General features: G+C 34.1%; 1 protein-coding gene across 12 annotated transcripts in view; it reads right to left on the bottom strand.

The window, feature by feature from the left end:
* The window catches only part of EML5 (EMAP like 5), a 120,516-nt gene that overhangs the window by 67,477 nt on the left and 34,436 nt on the right, over nt 1-18,603 (bottom strand). For all 12 annotated transcript variants that reach the window (XR_005933647.1, XR_005933649.1, XR_005933648.1 and 9 more), the window contains exons 6-13: nt 15,094-15,229; nt 11,949-12,150; nt 10,644-10,781; nt 9,621-9,877; nt 6,683-6,895; nt 4,624-4,791; nt 2,689-2,795; nt 2,185-2,303 (exon numbers count right to left, since the gene is read on the bottom strand). Coding sequence is in view for 9 of the 12 variants with exons in the window: in XM_030030146.1 (XP_029886006.1) it covers nt 2,185-2,303; nt 2,689-2,795; nt 4,624-4,791; nt 6,683-6,895; nt 9,621-9,877; nt 10,644-10,781; nt 11,949-12,150; nt 15,094-15,229 (1,340 nt within the window). In the remaining 3 variants the exon portion in view is untranslated. The remainder of the gene's footprint in view (nt 1-2,184; nt 2,304-2,688; nt 2,796-4,623; nt 4,792-6,682; nt 6,896-9,620; nt 9,878-10,643; nt 10,782-11,948; nt 12,151-15,093; nt 15,230-18,603) is intronic.

The following is an 18,603-nucleotide window of genomic DNA, read 5'->3' as shown; positions in this document are numbered from 1 at the left end:
ATGTCATCTTAAAACTGTAACCAAATTTCATCTTATGATAAGGTCAGTTCAACGAATATCCTGAAACGCAAACTAGATTTTGCTTAAATCCTTCGAATATTAAAAAAAAAAAAAAAAAAATCATTCTTGTGAGAATGTTATGAATGTGAAGTTATGGGAGACCAGCAGCGTAGCTTTGAGAGAATAACAGGATATAAGTATTACATTTGCATCCTTATTCCCTGCCAGCAAAAAGAAAGTATTATAAGCATTGAGTCTGAGAAAGGGGGTCCTCTGAGTATCTCAAAAGATGGATGTATCCTTTTTACGTTTCTGAACCACCACCACTTCAAAGACATGGCAGCAAGAAAATACAGGAATAGTCAAAAAGAGGCCAAACTAGTACACCACTTTAATACGTTCCTGATCACGACTGCATCAGACCTCTCAGCGAAAGCTGCACTCAAAGATTAACCTGTTAATAGAAGTTGCTTTTTCATCCGTATCAGTCAGTGGCTGGCTCACATACTCAGCATTATTGTTTTTATCCCCTTCCAAAACAGGAAGTAACCAGAAGTTTAAAAGATTTAGTACAGGATATGAAGAGATTTTTAAAAGTTCATCTTTCAAGGCAGTTGACAAATTCAAAACACAAAACCAATGTGCTCAAAAACAAAGGAAAAAGAGCTTCCTATTCCCCTAGTTCAAAAAAGCACCACTTTTTACACTTTCAAGGAACATCCAAGACATTTCCATTGCAGCTAAAGAAAGACGAAGCAAAGCAGACTTCCTGAATCAGAGAATATGCCTATTACTCACTTGGATGTGGGTCACTTTAAAGTTAACAGCCTGGACATTGAGAAAAATCTGTTGTTCAGCATGGATTCTTCATTAGTTTCCTTGATGCCCATTGGGTAACCAGACAGAACTCAACTGGACATTCTACTTCTGGTCATTCCTGGATATTCTGGTCAAGCTTCACTTCTGTTGTGAAGGAAATAACAATAATCCCAAAGATCCAGGGCCCTTGCTTGTGCTACATCTTCTTCAGGATCATTTGGTTTGATTCTTAGGCCAAATTTTAAAGACTACATATAGCTACCCACCTTAATGCATTTTCTACACAGATATAAAAATCTTCAACTGAGAATTCTGGAGCGTCAAAAATAGAAATAAAAAAACAACCCTGTACCAAGCTTCCCAGTTCTCATTATTTCCAAAGCTATTCCTCAGACTCCAAGCCGGTCTACAGACAAAATTGCTGAGTTGAATGATTAACTATTCTTAGTCAATTCATTTGTTAACCATTCCATGTGGAGCCCTTCTAAAACTGTTTATGTGTCATTATAAAGATAGATAGTATCAGTAACTTATTTGTGCATTTAGTTATCTCTAAAAAGAAGTTGTATTCCTGCAAAGGGGTATCTTTTGAGCATTACCTGATTTCCAATGCCTTAATTTAATAAAGGCTTTGGGTTTGCTTGGTATCAAGCAAATTTATATTTCTGATCATTACTGTAATGTAGTAACATCTACTGCCAGTTTGCTTTAAAACATCACATCTTTGTTCTCATGACAAAGTCTTCACTTATGAAGAGTTATGGGAGACTACCAACCCTAAAGACAACATCGTAAGATTTCAAGGATGTATCTGAAAGTCATTTTGTTACTCAAATCAGCACAAAAAAGAGAATGAAACTGAATTTTAACACACTTACAGGACCTATTAAGAATTAAATTTAATTCCTAAATGGAGGAACATGTAAATTGTTTCAGATTAGGTACAAACAGTTTATATATATTTTTTTTTTAAATAAAACACTGATAGAAACACCACTTAGCACAGAACCCAGTCATCTGCAGCTACACCAAGTTTCTGTCATAGCTTCCAAAATAGTACACCAGAGAGAGCTATTACTTTCCAGATACCGAAAAATACAGGTGATAGCCAAATATTGTATTTAGTCACTTCTATTCAAATAATAAGTATCAGCTAAAGTTTCAGTGCAAATTCACCTCAGAATTCATGTTCAGAATCAGTCTAGCTTGGCATCAAAGTTTTCTATTAATTTAGTGTACAATAAAAACAGTAAATCACAAAGCAACTGACCTAAAAGTCTTTCACCAGATTATTAAATTATAAACACCAATCTACAAAACACAAACAGTCTGCTTGTATATTTTAAAGAATCCTAGTTTTCATACCCATGAACAAAATGTAATCTTATACTGTTCCCTGGAGCTCGCTCTCGTCTCTTAGAAGCTGCACTTTTTCTTTTTTCTTTGCATTGCTCTTTAAGTTGAGGTAGATCTTCTTTGTAAACCTTTAAGAAAGAGGACAATTATTAATTAAGAGATTCATAAGAAAAGCATGTTTCTGAGAATTCAGCCACAGTTATCATCCACAAAAATGTTATACTGACATCATTTAAAAAAATCTCCAATAACTGTAGCTGGTTATTGTATAGTGTAACTTGTTTTTAAATTACAACCAAAACTCTAATAGAACATGCTAGGAATACATATAATCACTTTTTTTTTTTCTCTATTGTATCTTAATATTTTGAATGCATCAGATAATAACAATTCTAAAGGTTTTGGTCTGTTCCTCCTCAGCTCTTAGTCTCCACAGTTTTCAGTTTTCAACAGGTGTTTGTGAAAGACCAACTTAAACCCTGGGAGGCATTCCATTAAAACTAAAATCTTTACCTGTCGACGATAGGTGATCTGTGTCTCTTGTTCAATTTCAGAGTCCAGCTCTGGAACATCAGACTGATCTGAATCTGACTCATCGCTATTAGAATCAACCAGACTCTCTGCCACCAAGAAAAAAGAAACAGGAAATGAAGCAACCTAAATTACAAACCAGAAAGTGTTTGAAGTAACTGCTTAATGTTTCTGATTTGACAATATATGCTTATATTAACTACAACAAAACTGCTAATAATTGACAGGCTGACAGATCAATTCTGCTGATACAGTAGACATAAGCCAACTTGTAAGTATGATCATTTTGTTTGTTTGTTTTGGGGAGCTGGTTAGTTTTCATTCATTCAACTTATTTCATCAACATTAATGTTAGGAGGAAAGAGAGAAAGAAGAGAATGAAGTAATGAGTATAAAGCAGAAACTAAGACAAGTAGACAAGCAGAAACAAGAGAAGAGCTCCAAAGAGAAACTTATGGTTAGGTGAGGCATTGATATAAGTAGCAATTCTTCAGGTACATTAGGGGGAAAAAAAAAAAATCGTATATGGGAAGGAAGTGGTAAAATTTCTGGTGACTGTGGAGAAAAAGAAAAAAAATTTGCTGTTTTACATCTGGGGAAAGCCAGATAATGTTGTAGCACAGAGTTTCATTCCAACAGAAAGTGAAAAGAATGTCCTGGCTGAGAAATGATTTCTGGATCTTTCTGCAACCTTTGATTGAGTGTGGCACATTTTTTGATTAAGAAGCCAGACACAAAATCAGCGTAGAACACAAATGGATTTTAAAATATCTCAAAATGTAATTACAAAGAGAGAATCACCAATCAGTAAGAAATGTTTCTAGAAGTATGCAATAAAAAGCAATTTTTGGAGCTACACTACTTAACATTTTTATCAGTGATCTAGAGAAAAACAATATTGCTATCAATAAAGGTAGCAGATTACAGAGTTAGAAAAGCCATTAACAGGACAATTATCAATCCAGTGACAAAACAGATGTATGTTGCACATACTGTCAGATAGCCAGAAGTAAGGTTATATATCCAGGAAAAAGGAATCTAAACAACACTTCATATATAAGAATTTTAACTTGGGAAGCAGTAGCTAATGAGAAATTTGGCTCATAGGAAATAATTAGTTGAAAATGAATTCATACCATGAAGGATCAAACCAGTTAAAGGCATTTTGGAGGCTTCATCAAGGAAATTAAGAGAACTATTGCTTCTTTCTGCATTTGGCACTGACAAGGCCAGCACTGAATCAGCATTCATTTCTAATACATTTTCAACTGATCTTAGCAATTCAAGGGTGAAACGGCTTATTTCACTGTAACTCTATAAACTTATTTCCCCAAAGGACTCTCTGAATTCCTTGAGGAATTTCCAAGTGAGGCACTCAGTTAATTCTTTGATTTTGGGAAACTCAGTCATGAGAATAATTGCTGTATTAATCACTGGTTGAAACATGATCTATATTTTTTTCCAAATATTCTGCTATTAATACTCTGCTTAAAAAAAAAAAAAAAATCAATTACAATGCTTAAATTATCATCTAAATACTTCAAACTTTAATCAAAGGAGTATATACATCTTTTTTTTCCAGTGATACCTGGGCATCCAGTTGTTGTCAATTTAGTAAAGGATGATATGTACAGAATTCATAAATTCGTATCTATGATCTGAACTTTTAAATTTTCCCTTTGCACAGGGAACACAGTGATGAATTTTTCTCAAAATCTTGCTAGACTGAGCATACAAGGGTACAGGCAAGTATTAGGCAACACTATCAGGTACTTCAGGCAGCTGCAAAGTTTAAAGAACAACAATTTTGTGCAGACTGAAAATTCTGAATATTTATTTCTATATTTGCACCAAAGAAATTTACTTCTCTTTTAGCCTCCCCTGCTCCCACCCCTTTTTTTAAAATAAGTTCCTTACCTTGGGGTGCTATATGAAGAGAATCCTTCAACTTCCGGTCAGGGACAAATTTCCACTGAAAGACAGAATGATCAGCTCCCCCAATGGAAACAACCCACTGGTGATCATGCGACCATCTGACATTTGTCACATGAGCAGAATGACCAAGATATTTTTTAAACTTTGCTCCTAAAACAAGAATAAAAATATCTTTCAATATATGCAGAATAAATGTTTCAGAAGCACCTTAGGAAAACATATCAAGGAACCTTTATAAAAAGTACGAATTTAATTAAGATATTTTAATTACTAGTGATATTTTTATTAATAGCAGCAGCTTTTGGTAGTATTCCAAAATTTTAATCTGTCTTTAAAGATAAATTTTTAAATTTGGATTCCAGGATATAATAGCTTTAAAAAGTCAGACACAAAGAGAGAAAACATATGATAGTGATGTATGAGGTGTACTAAAGGAAGATTTAAAAAAAAATTTTATCGTATTAATTTTATGTTATTTTTTACAAACCAAGATTTTGCCAATTACTATTTCTACATTGAAAAGATGCAATTATTTAAGTGTTAAATGAGGTATATTTAGCTCTATGAAAACATTCCAATATGTGTGCTGGTTTCCACTGTTTGCGCAATTTGAGTGCTAAGCAATTCTAGCAATTCTGTCCTCGCACCTTTAGTAGTAGTAGCAGCAGCAGTGGTAGCAGTAGTATAACTACATCAAGTTAATGTTTTCACTAACTACTACGTAATTACAACACAATCATTGGATCAGTTACTAAAAAGAAGTTCCTAACAGCACTCTATTATACAGATTCTTGTGCCTTTTCTTTGGTTTTATAATTCTAGTGCAAAATAGGGGATAAAAGGGGAACAAATTCAGTCTCTTTCAAATGGACAGAAGACTTTTTTAAAGAACATTTTTTTATTATTATCTCAGGTACCAATAAAGCCTTATCACTTTAAAAATAAAACTGGAAAGATTGAAATGAAGTGGTTTTTTAATATCACCTTTGCCAAAAAGAGTTGAAAAAACTATGGGGGAGTATCAGTCATTTAAAAAAAAAAAAAAATTCTTTAAGCACATACTGCTTGAAGACATATCCTAAGACCCATTACGAAGATCGTGTGGTTTTAGCCAGCATTAAACATGCAGTGCTGCAAATTGCAATGATGCAATGGTGCAACTTTTTGTTTCCCCTTTCAAAACAGAGATTTGATCTAGTCCCCAGGCAAACTTTTTAGGTTAAGAGGACTCTTCTTAAAAGCTAGGGAAGATTTCACAGGCTTTCTCTGACCATCATCATGTTACCAGCTCCAAGACAGATATCTCTGCTACTGATAATTTGTTACAGTTCCAAGTTGAATGATGTCTAGAATCAAGTTCTTCAAACAGCTCTGAAAAAATGAAGCTTTCTCATCTAAAAAGATCTACATCTCTCCCCTGTTCATTCAGTCCTGAAGAGTAAACTTGAAAATTATATACCCTGTTTTAGGCTTCAGTTTTAAAAATTTCACATGAGATTTGTCCTTATTGCTACTAAATTTTTAAGGAAAAGTGTGTTGGAAAAGTTTTTAAACTTCAAATAACGTACAGTGGCATACTCTGATTACAGGACCAATTTGCTGTTCACTTATTAACTGCCTCTAATAATTTAGAGAGTTATTTTTTCTAGTTCCTAGCCCAAATCTCTATCACAGATCCAGAGGAAGGAAGAAAACTACTTGAAGACCAAAGTGAACTAATTACAGATACATATCTCATTAAAGGGTAGATATTGCATCGCCTTGTGAAATTCTATCAAAAAAAAAAAAAAACAGAAAAAAGCAGAACTATTTTACAAAATAAAATCTATGTAAAACTTTTGGCTACCCTATTCAAAATGCAAATAAAATACTGTTACTATTACAATGAATACCAATACAACACACCAGCCTATTATTGTTTTCCACCTTTGAGCTCAAACTAAACTTCGAAGAATAAATACTGGCTATACTACTACCAAAATACTAATACTACTACCAAAACTCAAAAATATGCATTTATAACTGAACTTAAAGGTACTACCTTTTCTTAGACATGGGTATCGAAAGAGCTTTACTATTCCGTAATCATCAGCTGTAACCATAACTTGCCCAATAAAATTTGCATCCACAGAATTTATATCATTTATATCTGAATATTTGGGCCAGATTCCATTAACTTCAAGGCCAGAAACACAGGTCCATGACGCCCACTGAATGCCTTTTAATTCCTCCTTGTTTGTTACTTCTTTTCCACCTAAGACAAAAATAAAGAGCTATTTTTCGATATTCACTTATGCAATTTTAAAGAACGTAAAATTTCTTAAAATTCTCCAGGAATCAAATCCAAGTGAGACAGAATTAAAAACTGACTTCTAAAACTGTTGTGATCTAATATTCTCTATTATGACCAACAGTATCAGTAGTAAGGCTTCTCCAGACTACTTAACAGAAGATCAAGGGTTTGGTACTTTACAGTTGTTATTATTTCTTGATATCTGCTTGAGGCTGTGTCATTTTTAAATGTTTATCAAAAAATACATGTAGCCATTCTAAGATAAAGTTTTGAAAAATTTTGTTGCTGAACTATTCTAGAAACCTGGGCTGTTTAGAGCAAAACCTGAAGAACTCATTTCTATTTGGCCACTGTAAACTACTGAAAATACCAATTCTATGCTTAGATCCTTGATAAATTATTTCACATCAGCTCTAGCTGTAATAAGGTTGTTCCAATCCCACAAAGTTTCATGTAAGAGCTTAAGTACTGAGTCAGACCAAAGGCTCATTTAATAAATACTGTTTCAGGAATGGCCAGAAGCAGAGTGCAGGAGCAACACAAGAACAATGCAAGAAAATGTAAAAGTTGTGAGTCAGACTGAGTGTGCAACTGCAGAACCTAAGCAGGACACTGCCAACAACTCACCTCTCAGTCTTCAGTGGTAACAAAATTGAAGGCAACTGGGCTAGGTTTTTTCCTGTTTTCTTATTGCTAATAAGATTCTGACTAGTGGGAGGGGATAGGATGGGATGTAGGCGGGAGCAGCCTCAGGTACTGTAAGGAGGTAAGTTTTCAAGAGAGGACTAGGGCAAGGGGGAACTCAAGTGGACTGGAATAAACAGAGTAAAGAACAGCCATAGAAAAAAGATAAAGCAAAATGGCAAATAAATCAGAAAGGAAAACTTAAAGAAAACCCAAACAACCAACCAAAAAACCCCATACTTGAGGAAGAGTTTAACTACTATGTACCCCTCCAAAATCTGGAAAGGAACTCAAATGCCCTGTTTGAAGATCCTTCAGCTCTGATGAAATAACTGCACCCTTTGACAAGGTTTACCTTGTAATCTCTTTCAATCACTAATCCACGTAAACGATGACTACTAATACTGGTTATATCTGTGACTAAGTCCTACATCTCTTGTATTAGGCAACTGCAAGTTCTTTACTCATTTATAGTGGAATTTCAAGTGTTATGTGATTCCAATCATTATTTTGAAATATTTAGGAGAATCCTTTAACTTCACTGACTTTGCTAAACCTTTTCATAAACAAGCTTTCACAATCCCACATTCTCATATATCAAGAAACTCCAGTCTGAAAGCTGCCTATATAACTTCAAATTGCACCTCCTGTGTGTATGTATTTGTTACAGTCTAATTAAATTCTCATTTAATATCTTTTCTTACATATCTTCTGTCTCATTCAGCGCACAAAATCAAACTTGTGCATAGAATGAATTAGATGCTTCAGCAAAGATAGTCACAAAAAGCTCCATGGAACTATGAATAATGTACAGCTCAAAGCATAAATATTGTGTAACAAATGAAGGGACAATATAGTAAGTGGTGATGATAATAAATAAATAAAATACTACAAATACGGTAAGTGGGAAAAATATAGAATGATATTATATAAAGAGTGTACACACACAGAAAAGTCAAATCTTGTGACAAACTGCCCTTGACATATTGTAATCAGGACTACTTAAATTTGAAGCTTTAAGATATATGTCCTATGTGCGTATGTCCTCTGCAGAGGGAATTGTCTTGATGAAAACTGTTTCAAGACTATGGGACAGTTCAGTCAAGTTTTCAAGACAGTGTTTTGAAAATATTTACAATAATGGGCTTGTCACATACTTTGAATCTGAAAACTGTATTTTAGTATTATCTAATATACTAATTTTCTTTAACAGTCCCCTGACATAAAAAAGACATATTTGAACTTGCGTTATCAGCAGGCTGCCCAGCTAAATTTCATTTGGTTATTTTTATTCATTTTGAAGGTTGCATGATTGAATCATGTATGTATCACAGCTTCAATATTCTTTTGCTTCCAGTGAGTAATTCCTAACATTCTGGCATCCTTATATCAGGTACTCTTATTTTCTCTACAGTTACCTAGTCCCATTATACCTCCAAATTCATTTGCATTCCAATTGTTTCTATTACAAATTTCTCACTGTAAAAGCTCTTTTAAGTTAAATTCCTCAGTTCTGCTGCAAACATAGTTCTAGAAAACTAGATGACTCTTCCAAGATGCACCATATTGATATTTCCACATTTTAAAAACCATACAGTGCAAGCAAATGATAATTCATTTAATATCCAAGCTGAATAAGTACAAAGCTATTAAGCTACTGCAAAATTGAATTTGAATGCAATATTCTTCTTTTTCTAAAAAAGTGGGAGCAAAAATTTTGAGAAATAAAATAAATTATAAGCCAGCATCTCTACCATGAAAAGATGCATTATAAAGAAGAGTAAACATATAAGGATAAAAATATTTAAGTAACTTTGCCAGAAAATGCTATACTTACATAACAATTAATCAAATATAGCAAGTATTTATATGAACTTAGAAAAAAATTTCTCTGTAGCCCAGTGCTTTGAACCAGGATCTGTATTTGGCTGTTTTTACAAAACTATTATACATTCTTTCTGTAATAAGTAAGAAATATCATAAAGCCAACTCAGAATCTTACTTGGCATTCTGTAAAAAAGTCTCTTCCCATTGCCATCATTGGTCTGTAAGTATTTACTGTCCGAAGACCAATCCATATGGGTGATGAAACTTGAAGATCCAATACATTCCCCAACTTTCTTGTATCGCTGAACAACACCATATATATCCACAGAGCTGTCATTGGAACCAACAGCTAGGAAATTCCCATCTGGTGAATATTTCAGTTCATGAATAGCTTCTTTCCTGTCTTTGATATGAACAACCTCAGTCATATCTCTGTAGTATGAAAGAAAGCATGTCATAAGTATAGAAAAGCCTTATCACACTGTCAAGTACCCAGTTTTAAAAAATGGACAAAACTGTGCAATGATGAAGTGAACTTTACTATCACATGTGCAAACACAACACTGTTTTTTTTTAGAGTTGGGTAGGGCTTCATGGCAAAAAAAAGAGAAGGGAACAGTGACACAAGAAGGTGCTGCACTGGGCTGAGGGAGAGTGAACAAAAGGAACTGTTCAAGCTGGGTCTGAAAAAAAAAAAAAAAAAAAAAAAATTCATCAGGTAGATTACCACATCTTTATTCACTCAGGGAAGAAAACTTCACTGACATGAGACACAGATCTCATTTTCCCTTTGAAACTGTGGGATCACAGCAACAAGAAAGCACTGGTTTTGTACGCTTGATGTGCTGACAGCAGCATTCCAACAAATGGAAACAATTTAGGAAGTAATGAAAATTTATTCCTTAGTAATTCAAGAATAATTAAAGCTAAAACCTAAAGTAAAACACTTCCTAGAACACTGCCATTCTTTGCAAATACACCAATATACTTTTTCAAATGTATTGCTATGGAACAACATGAACACATGTAGCACGCACATTTAAAAAATTTGAGCACCCTCAAGACTTAAAACAGAAATGTAAGTGATCTACTCATATATGGTCACTACAGTGTCAATATACATACAATTTATAAAAGCAATTACATAACATTCTTGAAAGAGTTAATAACATACCTATTTTTAATTTTTGTAACATACCTGACTCGAAGCACAGTGAAAGAGCCATCCTTCATTCCAAGAGCAAGATGGATTCCATCGGTACTAACCGCGGCACACCGAATGGGTTCCTCCATATTGCATCGGGCAATCAGAGCATGGTCTATTAAACTCCAAATTCTAAGATAAAGTAATAATTACAAATGTAATGAGTGGTTTGTAGCTGTGTCATAGATAGCATGAAGCCTGCAATTTCTGCGGAACGCTGGATGTGGTAGTGTCCTATTTTAAAATAATTTTCCACAAGGAAAATATAAGACAAAAATGTGAATTTTGCATACAACAAAGAATATTCATATATTTAAAATAGTGAGAAGGTATCTAATGAGAAAATGCAGGGACAGAATACTCCTATATTTAAAATAGTGAGAAGATATCTAATGAGAAAATGTAGGGACAGATTAATTTTGTTTGACTTTCTGAATATAAAAAGAATGACAACATATGATGATACATACTTTTAGACCGTCCTGAAAATTCCACTGTTTTGCCAATCATTTTAGCCAAGAACAACATTAAAGAACAGTTAAAGACTTTGCTCAGTAAAATATCCTTTCTTATTAACAAGTCATTATTCATCACTCCTTACATATAACTAGATAATATTATAACATGTAAGTTTTTACTACAAGATACATTACAACATCTGTCATTTACAAGATATATCTGGAATTCTAGAGCGTTATTTCAATATTCATAATTCAACTACTGTTTTGCTTAACCCTGTTACACTTAAGGTACTTAACAAAAATGCCAACATACTTAATTTCTCAGAACGAAGAGAAAAGATGTTTTTGACAAAAAAAAGATGAACTTGTAAAAGGGAGTAATTTACTGGGTTTTCTCAGAATATAGATACTATTTACTATGCATACATTGTTTGATGAAACTCCCAAGCTAAAAGTTAATTCGCAGCATGTGAAAAAGTGAATATAGTAAGAGTAAAAATTGTAAGTTTTTATTAAAATTTTTTTCATTGTAACCTGTGAATGCCTAAAATAACTCCTGAATAGAAAACAGTTATGGGATACTTGTGTATGAGTGCTTAATGTTAGGCTAGCTGAAACTTGTTCAAATTTTGTACATTTCATTTTTGTGAAATATACATTTCCACTATATTTTGAGAGAGCACTAATTTAATGCATAACTTAACTGGTTCAGAAGCACTTCAATGCCACTTTTTAATACCTTTAAAATGTATACATTTCAATTAGGTTATCTACAAAATGAGCTGTTTGTATAAAACTTTATGAAGTTAAAGAAACAAACAAACAAACAAGATTTAACCTGACTGATCGATCATCACTTCCCGTCATTGCTAGCGGTTTTGTAGGATGGACAGCCAAAGCCCACAGCTCTCCTTCACAGTGCCCCTGCATTATCAGGAAAGGCTTATTACGCTCATGCACCACAATTTCAAAAATTTCACTGTCTTGTGTCCCAACGAGTATGTGGTCTCCTCTCCAGCAAACACTCCTTACAGACAGACCTATAGAAGAGATTGTTACTGAGAGATACATCCTGAGAATTTGTGAAACAAAGGTAACGTAGCATATGACAAAACATAAAAGCAAGAAAATGTCAAGACATACTCATATACCTTCTTTTATTCCTCCATTTACTCCTTTTATCTATTCCATATAACACATACTGCCCTTGGAACATTTAACTTTTCAAGCTGAGCATTACAAAAATTCTAAAATAAAATGTGAGCCTTATTTTAATAAAGGACATGTACCTAATTCTTGTACTGCAAGATCTCTGACAAAGATAACACTGACATTTGCATCTGAAATTACACATTTAATGTCTTTAAATTTCAACAAAGGTAGAAGACAATATAAATTACAATTTGTGATCAAACCATGGACCTTAGTACTAGCTAGATGAACCTAAATTACATAAGTGACAGAAGCATCAGTGGAACATGCATTATATGCAAGATGTTTGAAGAGCCCAATTCTCGCCAGCTTGCTTCCGAGATGCTCCCCCTAAAGCAGATCTTTGTAACATCTTAATAGTATCTGGAATTATTTTCCCCACTAAATAGAAAATAAAAATAAATCAAACTGAAACAACATATAAAGAGATGAAAGGGGTTTATGATGGGATTTAACATGCATTCCTAACAACTGAATTAGTTTCCAGGCTTACAGTGGAGGTGAGCACTCACGGGCTGCACTTGTTTGTACATAAGGTTGGGAATAATAAAATGGAAGGTAGGACAGTTGTGCACTGAGAACCCAGTCTTAGGTGCCCAATTTTAGGAATATACACCTTTTAAAACAGGCTGTATTTATTACATTCTGATAGCACAACTCAGTTTTGCCAATCTGAGGTGTAGATAACCAGATGATAGCAATGACTAACTTAATTCACTTTGCCTAAACACTGACTTCTGTGGAAAGTAGCTCAAGAGTGATCTTTGAAAAACTACTCTGGATTAGTATGTGAGATAAAATTGTACCTCTCAGAAGAGAGAAAGGAATATTGTAATGGTATGAGTTGATGTGCTTCTGAAAAATATTTTTAACTATGTAGAGGGAAAAGAATAGCCTTATGTTATTAAATTTACATTGGAAAAAAATTGCAAGACTTGGAAGCAGCAAATGGGTGGGTTAGCAGGCCAGTCTGGTGCATCTGCATTGATGTTTTAACTCTGACAATGCTAGCTTTCAAAGCAAAGCTCCTGATCGTGCCTACTTACTGTGCCTTGCATTACAACATAGCCTTCAAACACACAAATAAGACTCCCTCCATATGAAACAGAACTGAAAGATGTGCTCCAGGAGTGCACTTACTGCACTGCAACTGCAATACAATGTTCTGTCCACCGAACCAGACTAGAGATAATACCCTTCAAAATGCATATATATTGTGCTACTCTAACCCTCTACACCAACTGTTTTGCTTTACAGATTTGTTCCTATTGTGCTGCACTGATGAATATAACCACCTTACCATTCAGCCCTATAATCTAGACATTATATGGTTATATTGTCTACATTGATTAAAAAATAAAGAAAGAAACAACCAGAATCTTTGATGAAGGATGATTAAGACACCTGTTTTAGTAATTTGGAACTCCTTATGGTGGTGGGAGATATTTTGAAAAACAATTTGACTACTTGGAGATACATCTAGAGTCAACTAATTGCTCTGCGAGCCATTCACAGAGATACAGAACTTGAGTTCGTGTTCATGGATAAAATTACCAAGAGGTGAGGTATAGGAGCAGCAGAAAATGCAATTAAGAAAACGAGTAGAAGGACAGGTCATAAAGGCAATCCTCAAAAGGATACAATAAGAAAAAAGACTGAAGGGAAAAGATTCAGGAAACTAAACTTTAATTAAAGATAGGATTTTTACAAAGCTATTAGCTCTGTCATGGGCATTTGACAAGTCAAAAATATGAGGATGGAGTTCACATAAGTGATCAAGAAGAACCAAAAGAGTTCATGGCAAGAGTCTGTTCCAAACTAAAGACGACAATCTGGAATAAAGAACAAGTTTGAGAGAATGAAATGGGGAATGAAACACAGCTTTCAAGTACATGCAACAGAGCTGAGAAACAGCAGCTGAGTAAATGTAAATTTAAATGAGAGTCACTATACCTCAGGGCATTTAAAATGGAATGTATTCCATCTTGTTGCAGTATTTCACAATCTTGGTGGAAATGCCAAGTCAATTACAGAATACAAAGATTAAACTTGCAATCAGTTATCAGAATGCCATCAGACATTCTACCACATTGTCAAATTCTTGGCAAGATACTACAAAATAACAAAGTGACTGTGGGCAAAGAAAACCAAATGCCAACGAAAGCAATATTGTAAATGACATTAGTGCTTCAGTATATGTTTGTATTCTTTTCCTGAATCACTACAGCAACAATATCTAGAACACTGATGTATATACATCATACATCAAAACATGCTATAAACTGCTAGATGTAAAATTTCATCATGACATAAACTGTAACTGAAGTCATAGGTATGTCAGCAGCATTCTAAGTACTACAAAACTGTAGATTACTTCCAAATACTTTTAATGAAAATTTGGATAACTAGCAAATGCAATTTCTGTACTCTGCTGTTTTACACTGTAGATCTCACTGTCTCTTCTAAGTTGTCTTAAAGCATTACTGTTCCTTGTTAAAAACTGCTGTGCTATAGCAAAGAAGTGCGTTTTATTGGTTTAAAAGAAAAAAAATTAAATCTCTGTGTTTACAACTTCATAGTACGTTATACAGTAACTTTGAAGGACTATGTGACCTCCATACTAGTGGGCATGATGAAATTCCTTTTCTAGCAAGAGTTCATAGTAACACACATGAAACAACCTTTTTGGTTTTTAAAAGTCTTTTTTTGTTCAAAACACTGGTAAATTTCCTACCTTATCCATACGTCAAAAGCAACAAACTTCTTTTTACCTTTATATCCCTGGTCTGTTTCCCTGAGATCAATCACAGTAATTGGTTTAAAATTTAAGTCCCACAAGCGAACACAGCCATCCCTGCCACCAGTGGCAAACCCCTCTTCACATGCATTCATGCTGAAAATTCCTGCCTGAAGAGAGAAGAAAGTTATTTTTAACAAAATACACAGATTAGAGATACCAATATGGAACATGGAACTCTTGTCAATGCCAGTATTGATTGTCCTCCTGTCTTCTTACCTCTTACACTGTTGAAAATGTCATAAACATATGCAACTAATACAAGCTTTAAATATGAAAGAGTCAGAAATGGAAACAAACTCAAAACAAGCAGAATTCACATTCAGTGACAAACAGTAAGTTAAGAGAATTGCTGCAATACTGCTTTCATCCTGATGATGATGATTATAGTCATGTTGCTTCTTATCCCTAGAAAGAGGGCCTGGTCCAACTCTCACAAATATCAGCAGGAAGATTTATGCTGATCTCTGTTAGGTTTGGTTCAGGGCCTTTGTTGGTATTACTCAGCTGCTATGCAATCAGGAAAAAAATATCTGGGATTTTTTTTACATTTTAAGCCAAGGAAGACTGATTTAAAATTTAAGTTTATAAGGAAAATATAAGAAAAACAGTGATGACTTTACACCATTTAAAAATACATAATATAAGCTCTCATTTTAAAGGTGGGTATCAGGAAACAAAACCTAACACATTTTCTTTAACTCACTCGATACATGTTTTCTTCAGGATAACAAAGAGGCCAAGGATGATATATTATTAAAGAAAAGGTATTGCATCCACATAGCCACTATATCTGATGTAAACATGACACATTATCTAACTAGTACATACACTTTTTTTTTTTTTTTTCAAAAGTACCTACACAACTCACTAGTCTTATTTTCAGACATTGCTCATGCATTTCAGTAAGCAAAGGAACTGAAAGGGCAACTTTGGCTAATAAGCCTATGAGAAGTTAAAAAAAAAATTGTTCTATATTTATTGAAAATATTTAATATTCAGCTATGACAAAAGAAAACAGGAGAGCATTGAAAACAATGGAAGGGAAAATCTGTCTCTAAGTCCTGTCCAAAAGAAGGTAGAACAGGCAATAACATACATATATCTTATATAACATTGTTCTGAAATTTCAGTTTTGTAAAGAAGTAAATGTAAAGTTCCAATACTTTCTTTGGTTGGGGGTCTGGATTTTACAGTAATGAAGCACATTAACCCCCAAAATGAAAGCAATTTGCAAAGGAGAGATTGGCTTTGGGCGGAAAATAAAGCTGTACACTCACAGAACAAATTAGCATCCAGTGTTGGGGCTTGTGAGAATTCCCAGGTACTCATTACTATTCTCTCCCACCAAGCTGTTTTTTCTTCTTAAATTATGTCTAAGGAAAATACCATAATGGACTGATCATAATGAAACATGGACTGCGTTTGCTTCTCTAGCATCAGGTAACAAGGATGTAATTTTTCAAGTTCAGAAAAAAGAAATCTCTCAGCTTTCACAAAAAAAAAAAGCATATTATTACTAGACCGTCAAATGACAATCAAAACTGAAAGACTAGGGTGACAGAACTCAAATTTTTTGATGTGTCATGTCCATCCCCAGGATACAGACTTGTTAAGACCAGCTGTACTTTCAATAGTATGCGTCTAAACAGAAACGTAGTGGAATTTTTAAGTGGTAAGCAGATTAGAAGGCTAACTCCCATTATCTCTAACATCCTGAAAATCCTCTTTCTGTTCCTTTAGGAGCCTAGAGATTTTTGAAAATACAACCCAAACTGTATTTGTTTCTCTGTGTGTGTCTGTCTGTTTTACTGCATTAATGTTTTAGCGTCACTGAGCAAATAAAAGGCTAGAGGAATTTTGGCTCATTTTGTACCATACACTGAATTCTGCCCAAGTTCTGGCATATTTAAATCTTTTAAAGCTCTTTTTGGAATGCAACCTTGATAATAGAATTATTCTCTTTTCTCTAATTAACTCCTGAAATCTATGATTTAATTAGTCAGTATTAAAAAAAGAAGCAGACATTTGGCGATGTGGGAAGCTGGCTGAATGTTCTGAAGATAAGATCAAGTGGATCCAGGATTAATCTGTTTTCCATTTTACAGAATATCCTTATCTTGAAAAGGACGTACTCGTTGTCACGGAGATTTGGCAGATGTTGTGCTTGCTCAATCTCTTGAAATGCAATAGGACATTCTCATTTCAGTCTATGTGCCACTGGAACAGAAGAATTAGATGAAAACTAGAAAAAAGGACCCTTACTAATGGGGACTGTAAGTACCTAATAGAAGAAGCTGAGCTTAGCAACTCTTCAATTAATTGTTAGGCTCACACTTAACGGGGAAAAGCCAGATTCTTTACTCTGGTATCCTGGCCAGTCATAATTCTTCCACTAAATCTTTCCTTTTAGAAACTGTCAAGATTGTTAATGCAAATCAACTTTGGAGTCTCCATGCTTCTCTTAATCCTTCAGCCTGAAATTCTCATTAACATAACTTGATTGTTGATGGTCAATAGCCTTCTAGCAGTAACAAGGCGCAAACAATTGTATTGACTTTGATCCAATTGAATAATGTGAGCAACAAAGATTGATTGTGCTCCTGAATCAAAATAAAAGATGCAGATCAAAGTCCTCCATCTTAAAAGTTACAAAGTTTGACATACAGACTGCGTTCTTCTGTTACAAATTTTTCATTACACTTCCTAAGGAACAGGAAAATTCTAGAAATAACATCTCAAATTGATCAGCAGTTTTCTCAGAATGCAGAATACTTCGTATTTTTCCAGTATAACCAGCTGGTATCACATCTGTGTTCCTCAAATTTTAAAAAAGAGTTCAATGAGAACAAAGAAATAAATGCCCAGATCTACCAGAAATAATAATTGAAAGCTGGAGAAGTACAAGAAGAACTTGACAAAGATGGTCTCTACTGCATGAATATTTTGCAGCAATATATTGCTGCTGGACCTATCTTGCCTCCAATGGACAAGAATCAAGCGTTAATTTATCTAAATGCAGTTGTTCATATAAAATCCACCACACTAACTCTGACTATGCAATTCCTAAAACACATGACTGCAGTTAGCTATAATTAGGACCAAGCTTGAAAGATCATATGGAAACTTCAGAAGCAACTGAATACTACTGAGCAATATGGAGAACAGAGAAATTATACCAGTTCAGTAAGAATTCCAGTGTCTCCTTTTTACTCCTAGATACAACTCAGAACATAGATGCTAACGTGTGAAGCAACACATGTTGAGCACTTATTCTAAGATATTGTCTCTCCCAATATATACTGCATAGTAAGGAAATGGACTGCAAACATTTAAGCTTGGGGTCAGTAAATTTACAGTGGAGAGCCACTACTGTGAAATTTAATCTTCCTATCTAACAAATCACCTGTAAAACAGTTTAAAAATGGGCATATTACTATAAAAAAAAATTAAATAGTTGCCTATATGCCTCTCATTGGCTGAA

This window comes from Aquila chrysaetos, chromosome 2 (assembly GCF_900496995.4).
Source record: "Aquila chrysaetos chrysaetos chromosome 2, bAquChr1.4, whole genome shotgun sequence".
Taxonomy (NCBI): Eukaryota; Metazoa; Chordata; class Aves; order Accipitriformes; family Accipitridae; genus Aquila; species Aquila chrysaetos.
The sequence above is the reverse complement of the archived record's forward strand: the minus strand, read 5'-3'. Positions and strand labels throughout refer to the sequence as shown.